Consider the following 10,933-nt stretch of genomic DNA (forward strand, 5'->3'; position numbering starts at 1 on the left):
GAGGTTATAATCTGGTGTAGAATATATGCAGTTAGCTCTCAGTTACCTGTGTTACAGAGCTGAGCACTTTGGCAAGGATAATTTTACAAATTAGCGTTTTGACTTTTAAACAAATTTTAAAAAGAAAATTTGTTTGCCTTCCATTTGAAACAGTACTGTGAAGATCCAACTCAGGGTACCACTGTGTCCCCTTACTGGTTTTATTTTTGTTTATTTGTTTTTTCTTCTCAATTTTCAAATGAGTAGAATCATTTTCTGTGAAATAATTTTGAGAGTGAAGTGCCTCTCGTTTTTTAACTGATACCTTTCTGTGTTATGGGACACCCAAGGTCTATCGGGCACTTAAGGATGTGTGTAACGGCCTCTCTAAATCATTTATGTTTTCTAATCCCCTGGACCTTCAGTTCACAAAATGAGCAATAACTAAATCTAGTCTCTTTCTAGGTTTTCTCCAGGGCAGTTTCTTTACTTAGTCATGATCTGCTTTAAAGCTCCCACCTAAGTGTTTTCCTAGAATTATCATAAGTTCATTTCAGTTTCCATTGGTTATAGCAACAGCTCATTCATCTACTCCGGTTTAGTGAATAAAACTAATGACTTGTTACCAACCATTCCAGCACTGAAGTTCGCAAATGGTTTTCATTTTTCTACAAATTGGGATTGATTTTTTGTTCTATAACATGCATACTTTCATACGCTTATTATTCAAGTTACTTTCCTGATAGGAAAGACAGATAGCATTATCGTAGGTTTATAGAGAACTCCCCCAGAAGAAGGTCCAGGATGTCAACATGATAAATGTGGTGACATGGGGGGAAAAAGAGATCTGTCTCTGGTGTACAGCAATTTATGTTAAGTTCTTTTCCCCTCTAAGGAATTAGGATTGTTATAGTTTATTCTTTAAAATACTATATTCACTATTGTGCATGTTTTTCAGTTATTATTTAGCAGTACATGTTGTATCTTTTCAGAATTACTGGATCTGCAGCCTTTGCCAATCACAGCTTTGGGATGTAAAGCATATGAAGCCTTGTACAACTTCAGCCACTTTAACCCTGTGCAGACACAAATATTTCATACACTCTATCATACAGACTGTAATGTCCTGCTTGGAGCACCCACTGGATCAGGAAAAACTGTTGCAGCTGAATTAGCCATTTTCAGAGTCTTCAACAAGTACCCTACTTCAAAGGTCTGTTGAAAGAATCATATGCTTATATTCAGTTAGAAAAGATAGTTCATAATCTGTAAAATAGCCAGTTCTAAATATACTGGCAGATCCCAGTGGGTAGATTTGTCACTCTCTCAGTGAATTATCCAGGGTCCAACCAGATCAGTCCACGCATGCTTTGGAGATATTATGGGTTCTATTCCAGACCACCACAATACAGTGAATTTTGCAATTAAACCATTCATAAATTTTTTGGTTTCCCAATGCATATAAGAATTGTGTTTATACTATACTGTAAATTATATAGTATTAAGTTTGCAATACCATTATGTCTAAAAAAGCAATGTAATTTAAAAACACTTCATTGCTGAGGAATTATAACAATCATCTGAGCTTTCAGCAAATAGAAACCTTTTTGCTGGTAGAGGGTGTTAAATCAATGTTTGTGGCTACTAATTAGGTGGTGATTACTGAAGGTTGAGGATGTGGTGAAAATTTCTTAAAATAAGAACAACGAAGTTTGCCACGTTGATTGACTCTTCCTTTCCTGAAACATTTCTTTGCAGCAGGCAATGCTGTCTGAGAGCATTTAACCCACAGTAGAACTTTCAAAATTAGAGTTGATCCTCTCAAACCCTGCTGCAGCTTTATCAACTCAGGTTATGTGACCTTCCAAATCCTTTATTATTTCAAGAGTGTTCACAGCATCTTCACCATGGGTAGATTCTATCTCAAGAAGCCATTCTCTTTGCTCATTTGTGAGAAACAATTTCTCATCCATTAAGCAAGTTTTATGATGAGATTGTAGTAATTCAGTCCCAACTTCAGGCTTTACTTGTAATTCTGATTCTCTTGCTATTTCTACCACATCTGTAGTTACTTCCTCTACTAAAGTAGGGAACTCCTCAAAGTTATCCATAAAGGTTAGAAACAACTTATTCTAAACTCTTGTTAATGTTGATATTTTGTACTCTTCCCATGAATCATGAGTGTTCTTCATGGAATCTAGAACAATGAATCATTTCTAGAAGGTTTTTAATTGAGTTTGCCAAGATCTCAGTGGAATCATGATCTATGACAGGTATAGCTTTATGAAATGTATTTCTTAGACATCAGAGTTGAAATTACTTCTTACCTCATGGGCTGCTGAATGCATGTTATTTTAGCAGACATGAAAACAACATCAATCCCCTTTACATCTCCATCAGAGCTCTGGAGCAGCCAGATGCATTGTCAATGAGCTGTAATACTATGAAAACAATCTTTTTTTTCTGAGAAGTAGGTCTCAACAGTGGACTTAAAATATGCTGCAAACTGTGCTATAAATAGATGTGCTGCCATCCAAGGCTTGTTGTTCCATTTTGGAGCACGGAGTAGATTTAGCATGATTCTTAAGGGCCCTGTCATTTTCAGAATGGCACGTGAACATTGGTTTCAAGTTAAAAGTCTCCAGCTGCATTAGCCTCACACAGAGAGTCAGCCTGTTATTTGAAGCTTTGAAGCCAGGCATTCACTTCTCCTCTCTAGCTTTGAAAGTCATAGATGGAGTCTTATTCCATTGTTTCATATACACTGTTTCATATACACTGAAAATCTGTTGTTTAGTGTAGATACTTCCATCAGTTATTTTAGCTGGATCTTCTGGATAATTTGCTGCAGCTTCTCCATCAAGGCAGCTTTACCTCCCTGAACTTCTACAGTATGGAAGTCTTTTCTTAAACTTCATAAACCAACCTATGCTAGCTTCGTATTTTTCTTCTGCATCTTTCTAATCTCTCTGCGTCTTCATAGAATTGAAAAGAGTTAGGGCCTTGCCCTGCATTAGGCTTTGGCTAAAGGGAATGTCATTTGATCTTCTCACCAGTCCCCTCAAACTTTCTCCAGTCAGCAATAAACTTGTTTTGCTCTCTTAACCATTCTTGTCTTCACTGGTGTAGCAGTTTTAATTTCTGTTAGGAACTTTCCTTTTTGCATTCACAACTTGACTAATTCTGGCCTGTCTCAGCTTTTCACAGGCCCTCCTCACTAAGCTTAACCATTTCTAACTTTTGATTTAAAGTAAAGGACATGTGGCTCCCTCTTATTGAACACTTTGAGGCCACTATAATTATTAATTGGCTTAATTTCAATATTGTTGTGTCTCACGGAGTCACGAGTTCCAAGGAGAGGGAGTGAGATGAGGAGATGGAGGAACAGCTGGTCTGTGGAACAGTTAGAACACACACAACGTTTGTCAATTAAGTTGACCATCTCGTGGATGTGGTTCATAGCACCCCGAAACAATCACAATAGTAACATCAACCATCACTGATCTCAGATCACCATAACAGGTGTAATAATGAAGAAGATGTTTGTAATATTGCAGGAATCACCAATATGCAACATAGAGACTGGAAGTGAACACGTGCTTTTTGGAAAAATGGCAGTGATGGACTTGTTTCATGCGGGGTTGCCACAAACCTTCAATTTGTAAAAAGAAAATCACAGTATTGCATATCTTCAAAGCACAGTGAAGCAAACAAAACACAAACAAGATGTGCCTGTAGTAGAATAATTTACTGCAAGGAAATTCACCTCAACTTTATAGTCCTCTAGATGAATTTCTAGTGTACATAGTGGTACTCACATGGCCTTTTCTCATTGTAATATATCTACTATTAATAAGTAGTTTCATTATGAGATACCTAATTGATAGGCAAAGCTATAAAGTATATAAAACTCATAATCAAACCTTTTGGGTATGGAAGAAATATTAGTACTTTAATAAACACAGTTTGGTTATATGGAGAAAATATAGAGGTTTCCTTTATTCTCGTTTTCTCCAAATAGCCACAGTATTGTTATTCAAGCTTTCTTGAAACGTAATATTTTAATTTTTCAAATTATTTTCCATTATTATTATACTTCATTTTAAAATAAATATTGTATATATTTAAGGTATGCAATGTGATGTTTTGTTCTATCTGGACCTTTCAAATGATTACTACAGCCAAGCTAATTAATGCATCCATCACTTCTGATAGTTACCTTAAATGTGGTAAAAACATTTAAGATCAATTCTCTTAGTTAATTCCAAGTATACATTGCAGTAGTATTAATTACCATGCGATATATAGATCTATTTATGTAAAAGAAACTTCATGCCCTTTGGCCAATATCCCCTGTACCCCCTATTTCTACCCCCCATAACCACCAGTCTCCTCTTTGCATCTGTAAACGTGACTTCTTTAGGTTCTACATATAAGTACAATCCTGCAGTAGTTCTCTCTCCATGTCTGGCTTATTTAGCTTAGCATAGCATCCCCCACCTTCCTTTATTTAAAGCTGAATAATAGTTTGTTGTGTGTGTGCGTGTGTGTGTACCAAAACTTGTCCACTCATCCATCTGAAACTCTAGATTGTTTCCAGATTTTAGGTATTCTGAATAATGCTGCAGTTTTTAAAAAATGAGAGTGCAGATATCTCTTCAAGAAACTTATCTCAGGCGGGCCTGTGGCTCAGTGAGTAGGGCACCAGCCCCATATACCAAGGGTGGTGGGTTCAAACCCAGCCCCAGCCAAACTGCAACCAAAAAATAGCCAGGCGTTGTGGCAGGCACCTGTAGTCCCAGCTACTTGGGAGGCTGAGGCAAGAGAATCACCTAAGCCCAAGAGCTTGGAGGTTGCTGTGAGCTGTGACAAAATGGCACTCTACTAGGTGCAACAAAGTAAGACTCTGTCTTTAAATAAATAAAGGCACAAGAAACTGATCTCATTTCCTTTGAATATACCCAGAAGTGGAATTGTTGGATAGTCCCATGTTTAAATTTTTAAGAACTTCTGTACTGTATCCTTAACAACGATACCATTTACATCCCCATACATGGTGTGCAACAGTTTCCTTTTCCATATTCTCTCCAAGGGAGACTGTAAGCATTTGCCGCTGCACTCAGCTATCTGTTGGAATTTTGCAATAGCCCTCGTAGCAGTGTTAAGGTGATATCTCATTTTATTTTGATTTGCATTTCCCTGATGAGTAGTGATGCTGACCGCCTTTCCATACACCTGCTGCCCATCAGTATGTTTTCTTTGGAAAAAAAATAATCTATTCATATCCTTGGCCCATTTTTATTTGAATTATATGAGATTTTTGCTCTGGAGTTGTATGTGTTTCCTATATATTTTGAGTTGACCCTAGTGGGTGCCTGAAAACATAGATAATATTGAACACAGTTTGGATGGGGGAGTAAGAGATTGTTAAAGCTTTGTTATAATATAGGATACAAAATTATAGCTACATGGGAAGAATAAGTTCTAGTATTCTATACCACTGTAGGGTGGGAATAGTTAACAATAACATATCATATGGTTTCAAATAGCTAGGACAATAGTGTATATACCCCAAACAAAGAAATGTTAAATGTTTGAGATAATGAATATGCTAATTGCCTTGATCTGATTATTATGCAATATGTATATCAAAACATCAGTGCATACCCCATAAGTATGTACAATTTTTATGTCAGTTTAAAATAAAATAAAAAGTAAAACAAGAAATATTACATTCATGTATAATTCAGTAAAAGTTTATTAAAGATGAAAAAATAGAGCACATTTTGGTTCGTGTCTTCTACCCACAAATTTAACGCCTTTTTTATCTTAACTGAGTACTTATCATATTTCTGCAGTTTGAGGTATGACAGCAAAACTAACACAGAAGTGTTATTTTTCCTACATGATCATTTTTCCTTTATTATTTTATTAATTTCGTGGAGAGAAGATTTGTTCTTACTGTAGTTAGCAACCTCAGCACATGGTTTTTTTCTCTGTCAAGTCAAGAACATTCACCTTTTCACTTAAAGCAGTGGTTCTCAACCTGTGGATTGCGACCAATGAAAATACATCCCGCATATCAGATATTTACATTACATTTCATAACAGTAGCAAAATTACCGTTATGAAGTAGCAACAAAAATAATTTTATAGTTGGGGGTCACCACAACATGAGGAACTGTATTAAAGGGTCACAGCATTAGGAAGGTTGACAACCACTGACTTAAAGGAAACACTTTACAGCAAGTTAGAATTACCAGCATCAGTACTCTTTAGCTCTTTGGGAACATTGTTATGTAGCATAAGAGTTACTTGAACACAAACCCTGTAATATTATGACAGGTTGATAAGGGCTACTAGCTGCTAAGTAACTGAGGGGCCGGGGTATCTAGTGGAGACACTGGACAAAAGGATGATTGATATTCTGGGTGGGACGGGGCAGGACAGTGCAAGATTTTGTCAAGTTACTCCAAAGCACACACAATTTATAATTGAGGAATGTAAATTATATGTAATTCTGGAATTTTCCATTTAATATTTTTGGGCCTCATTTGACTGTGGGGGCCCTCAGAAAGCAAAACCTCAGAAAGCAAAACCACTGATTGGCTGGTGGGGGGTGGGGGTTATTATACGTATATAGTTTGCAATACTTTCTCCCACTGTAATAGATTGTCCCTTTACTTTGTTTTCTTTGATGTATGGCAGCTTTTTAGTTTGTTATACTCTCTACTTGCATTATTTTCCTTCTACTCCATGTTGATTTTTGTACATGGTGTAAGGCCAAGGGTCCAGTTTCATTATCAAATTTGCCCAACACCATTTATGGAAAGCCTGTCTTTTCCTCATTACATATATTCTTCGTTTCTTGTCAAGGATTGGTTGACCTCTATGTGTGGGTTGATTTGGGGCTCTCTGTCCTGTTCCAGTTATCTGTGGGCCTCTTCTTACGCCAGGGCTGGACTGCCACAGTCTCTTGATTATGATAGCAGCTTTGAAACATAATTTGACACCAGCAAATGTGGCACCTATAATTGATCTTCTTTCTCGAGACTGCTTTGGCTCTCCAGAGTCTTTTGTGGATCCACATGAATTTTAGGATTTTTTTTTTCTATTTCTGTCAAAAATGCCATTGGGATTTTGATAGCGGTTACATTGGGTTACATTCTACATAGAGGTTACATTCAGGTTACAACCTGAAACTACAGGTTACTTTGGGTGGTGTGAACATTCAACAATATCGATCACTCCAATTCACAAACATGGATATCTTTTCATTTATTTGTGTCACTTACAGTTTCATCAATGTTTTATAGTTTTCAGGGTACATATTTTTCACATCCTTGGTTAAATTTTCTATTGTTTTTATTTATTTTTTAACATTTCAAATGTATAACTGTCATCTTCCATAAAGTCTTAAGATTTAATAGTATATTTAAGATTTAATAGTATAAGATTTAATAGTATATTTATTTCTCTTCAAAACTTCAAAATTAGTATCTTTTTTTCGTGAAAAGGTTACACACAAGTCATGAATTTATTCCGAAATATTCAATTCTTTTAGATACTATTAAAAATGAGACCATGTTCTTGACCTTTTTTTGGTCTTAGATTGTGTTTCGTATATAGAAACATTACTGGTTGTCATATGTTGATTTTGTATCCTGTACCTTTATTGAATTTATTAATTCTTACAATTTTTTATGTAGTCTTTAGGGATTTCTTGTATTTAAATTGTTAAAGTACTGTGCATTTCAGATTCAAAATGGAGATATTTTAGAGATGCTGTGTTTGGAATTATGGACTATTTTCCCTGTCATTTATGATTTCAAAAATATTTTAACATTCTTTTATAGTGAATTCCAGTAATGGCTTTTCTTCCCTGCTTAACTTTTAAGTTTTTTGCTTTTTAATCTCTCTGATATACCCATAAAAAGATACATTAATATAACAATATTATACAATTAATATTGTATTGCTCACAGCTCACAGCAACCTCCAACTCTTAGGTTTAAGGGTTCTCTTGCCTCAGCCTCCCAACTAGCTGGGACTAGAGGCACCCATCACAATGCCTGGCTATTTTTTTGGTTACAGTTGTCATTGTTGTTTGGCGGGTCCAGGCTGGATTCAAACCTGCCAGCTCCAGTGTATAAGGCTGACACCCTAGCTGCTGAGCTATAGGCGCTGAGCCAAAGGAAAGAGTTTCTTAATGAATAATACTTGTTTAGGTTTGGATCATTAAAGACCAGTTTTTATTTATTTTTTAACACCTAAAATGTATAGCTTTCCTCTTCTATAAAACCTGCGTTAAAATTTAAACAACTAGTTTACTTCTCTTTAAAACTTCAAAAGTAATAACTTTCTTATGAAAGAGTTATACACAGCTCATAAATCTTTAATCGTAGTGCTAGGAAAAACATTTTCATCAGAAGTTTGATTTTGTCTATGTAACATCCATGTATTAACTCTTAATTTTTTTATTTGTTCACATTGTATCATAATATAGTTTCAAAATCCCTCTGATGCCTTTTAGCAAATACTATGAGAGATTGTTTATGATGTGTTATATTTGTCTTATTTGGGGTAAATGTAGTTTAAATCAATGACTTTTTCCCATTAATGAAAAAGTTCAAGTATTCATTATTAAAAGATGCATTTTAAAACCACATTGTCATATTCTGACAAATATTTTTCGAGTTTACTTTTGTCTGAAAATGCTGTTACTATTTTCATGAGAGTGTCTTTTGTCTATCCCCCCCTTTTTAGGCAGTATATATTGCTCCCCTAAAAGCCCTAGTACGTGAAAGAATGGATGACTGGAAAGTTAGAATAGAAGAAAAGCTTGGTAAAAAGTAAGTTCTTACATTTCATTAAAAGATATGCTTTGAATAGTCTAAAAGGACTAAAAAATAAGAGATGCATAAAACTGTTAGATGATTTTATAATAATCTTATAATCTTTTATTAAAAATATTTAACTATTATTAAAATGGTATCAATATCCATTGTGTTAAGACTGAAAAATGAAATTGCTTAAATTACTTAATGTGTGTACTTTACATGACAAGATAACTTTTTCAAAATATTTTCATCCTAAAACACAATAAAAATAAGATCTCTCTCTTTTGTTCTTACGATTCAAAGTAACCTTCAGAAACCACTTAGAAGACCCTTGGTATATTAATTATTTATAAAAAATACTTCTTTGAAGAACATACTTGGTTTTTCGTTAATATTTTAATATAGCTAAACAAGGTTAATATAGAACAGGTTATTCATTGGGATATTGTTGTTGTGTAAGAAAATTACAGATAACCTGAATGTCCAATAGAGTATCACTAAGTCAATGATGGTACTGTCCCACAATGCAGAATATTATATCACTCTATTTTAAAAAGATTTCTTTGTATACTAAAGGAATAATTTCCAGAGATGGTGTTTAAAAGATTAAGTGAAATATTCTATGTTTTGTTTTAAAAACAGATAAAGAATGATTGGTTCAGAATTAGAACTAGATGACCATAGGATAGGGATAGTATAGAAACTATTCACTTCATATTTTTTGAACAAAGCAACATTAAACATTACATATTCAAAATATGTAAATTGTGAAAAATCTTTAAAATCAAAATAAGTAAATGTTTTGGAAACATTATGCTTGGAGGAACCAGTCTTACCCTTTTCCCTGTCCTAACACAAATATAGAAATTATTTAGTAGCTAGCTAAAATTAGGAGTTAGCCTACAGATTTTTCTACGTATTACCTAACTCTTTTAGACTTAATAGGTTTTTCTTTCCCTCTTTCTCACTATGCGACTGACGTCTGTTCAGAAGGATGTGGCACATATTTGCCCTGGTGTATCTTGTTAATGTCCTAATGTGTCTGAATTTGCCCATAAAAATCTATAGAAAATTCCAACCTAAGAAATGTTTACGCATAATCTTAATGACGTTTACACATAATCTTAAATATTCTCACTTAATGCCTTCTTTTATAGTAATAAATTAGCACTTTCCCTCATTAAAAAGGTGTTTATTCTAACATATGGACAAGGAGTTATGAATTTAACTTTATAAAATTATATTTACAGAGATTCTGTAAACTAATTAAAGCAGAGTTTGGCACTCTTAAAAAGTTAGATATGTCAGTGATTTGAATTTATGTGTCTTTGATTTTATGGCCATAAGTCATCTTGGAATTCTTAAGAAATATATGTTTGGGGATCAGAAATTTCAGAAATCAAAGGGAAATAAGGTTTTAAGCCTTAGAAAGTCTTATTTCAAAAGTAATATATTTTTTGCCTTTCCTAGGTCATTTGTTACTTGAAAATCTTATGGGATTATTTTTCTTTCCCTCCAGAGTTATTGAACTAACAGGAGATGTGACTCCTGATATGAAGTCCATTGCCAAGGCTGACCTTATTGTCACTACACCAGAGAAGTGGGATGGAGTCAGCAGAAGCTGGCAAAACAGGAACTATGTTCAGCAAGTCACTATTCTCATCATAGATGAGATTCATCTGCTTGGTGTGTACTGCTGCATTTAAAGCCAGTTTACAAACTTACTTTTTACAAAAGGAATTATGAATATTATATTTAGTTGAAGGATATTTGTATGTACGGCATGGCCATGTTTATGTTCGCATGCAATTTAAAATAGTCTGTTTCAAAAAATGCACACGAACCTTATGGCCACCATGTATTTATGGGGTCCAGTGTGATATTTTAATACATGTATTATATGTGGAGTGATTAAATTAAGGTAATTAATATATCTCACTTCACTTATAAATTTTTGTGGGAAGACGTTAGAAATTTACCAATTTTGAAATATACATTATTATTAACTGTAGTCACCCTGCTATACAAGCTCTCACCAACTTCCTCTTCCTGTCTACCTGGAACTTTGTACCCTTTGAAGAACATCTCTCTATTTCCTCCCATGCCCTCCTCCC

At 34.5% G+C, this 10,933-nt stretch overlaps 1 protein-coding gene across 1 annotated transcript in view; it reads left to right on the plus strand.

The window, feature by feature from the left end:
* ASCC3 (activating signal cointegrator 1 complex subunit 3) overlaps window positions 1-10,933 on the plus strand; it is a 368,987-nt gene that overhangs the window by 219,351 nt on the left and 138,703 nt on the right. Inside the window, exons 26-27 of the mRNA XM_012810382.2 lie at window positions 8,746-8,831; window positions 10,339-10,505. Coding sequence (XP_012665836.1) covers window positions 8,746-8,831; window positions 10,339-10,505 — 253 coding nt within the window. The remainder of the gene's footprint in view (window positions 1-8,745; window positions 8,832-10,338; window positions 10,506-10,933) is intronic.

This window comes from Otolemur garnettii, unplaced genomic scaffold (genome assembly GCF_000181295.1).
Source record: "Otolemur garnettii isolate 467f Iridium unplaced genomic scaffold, OtoGar3 scaffold00132, whole genome shotgun sequence".
Classification (NCBI taxonomy): domain Eukaryota; kingdom Metazoa; phylum Chordata; class Mammalia; order Primates; family Galagidae; genus Otolemur; species Otolemur garnettii.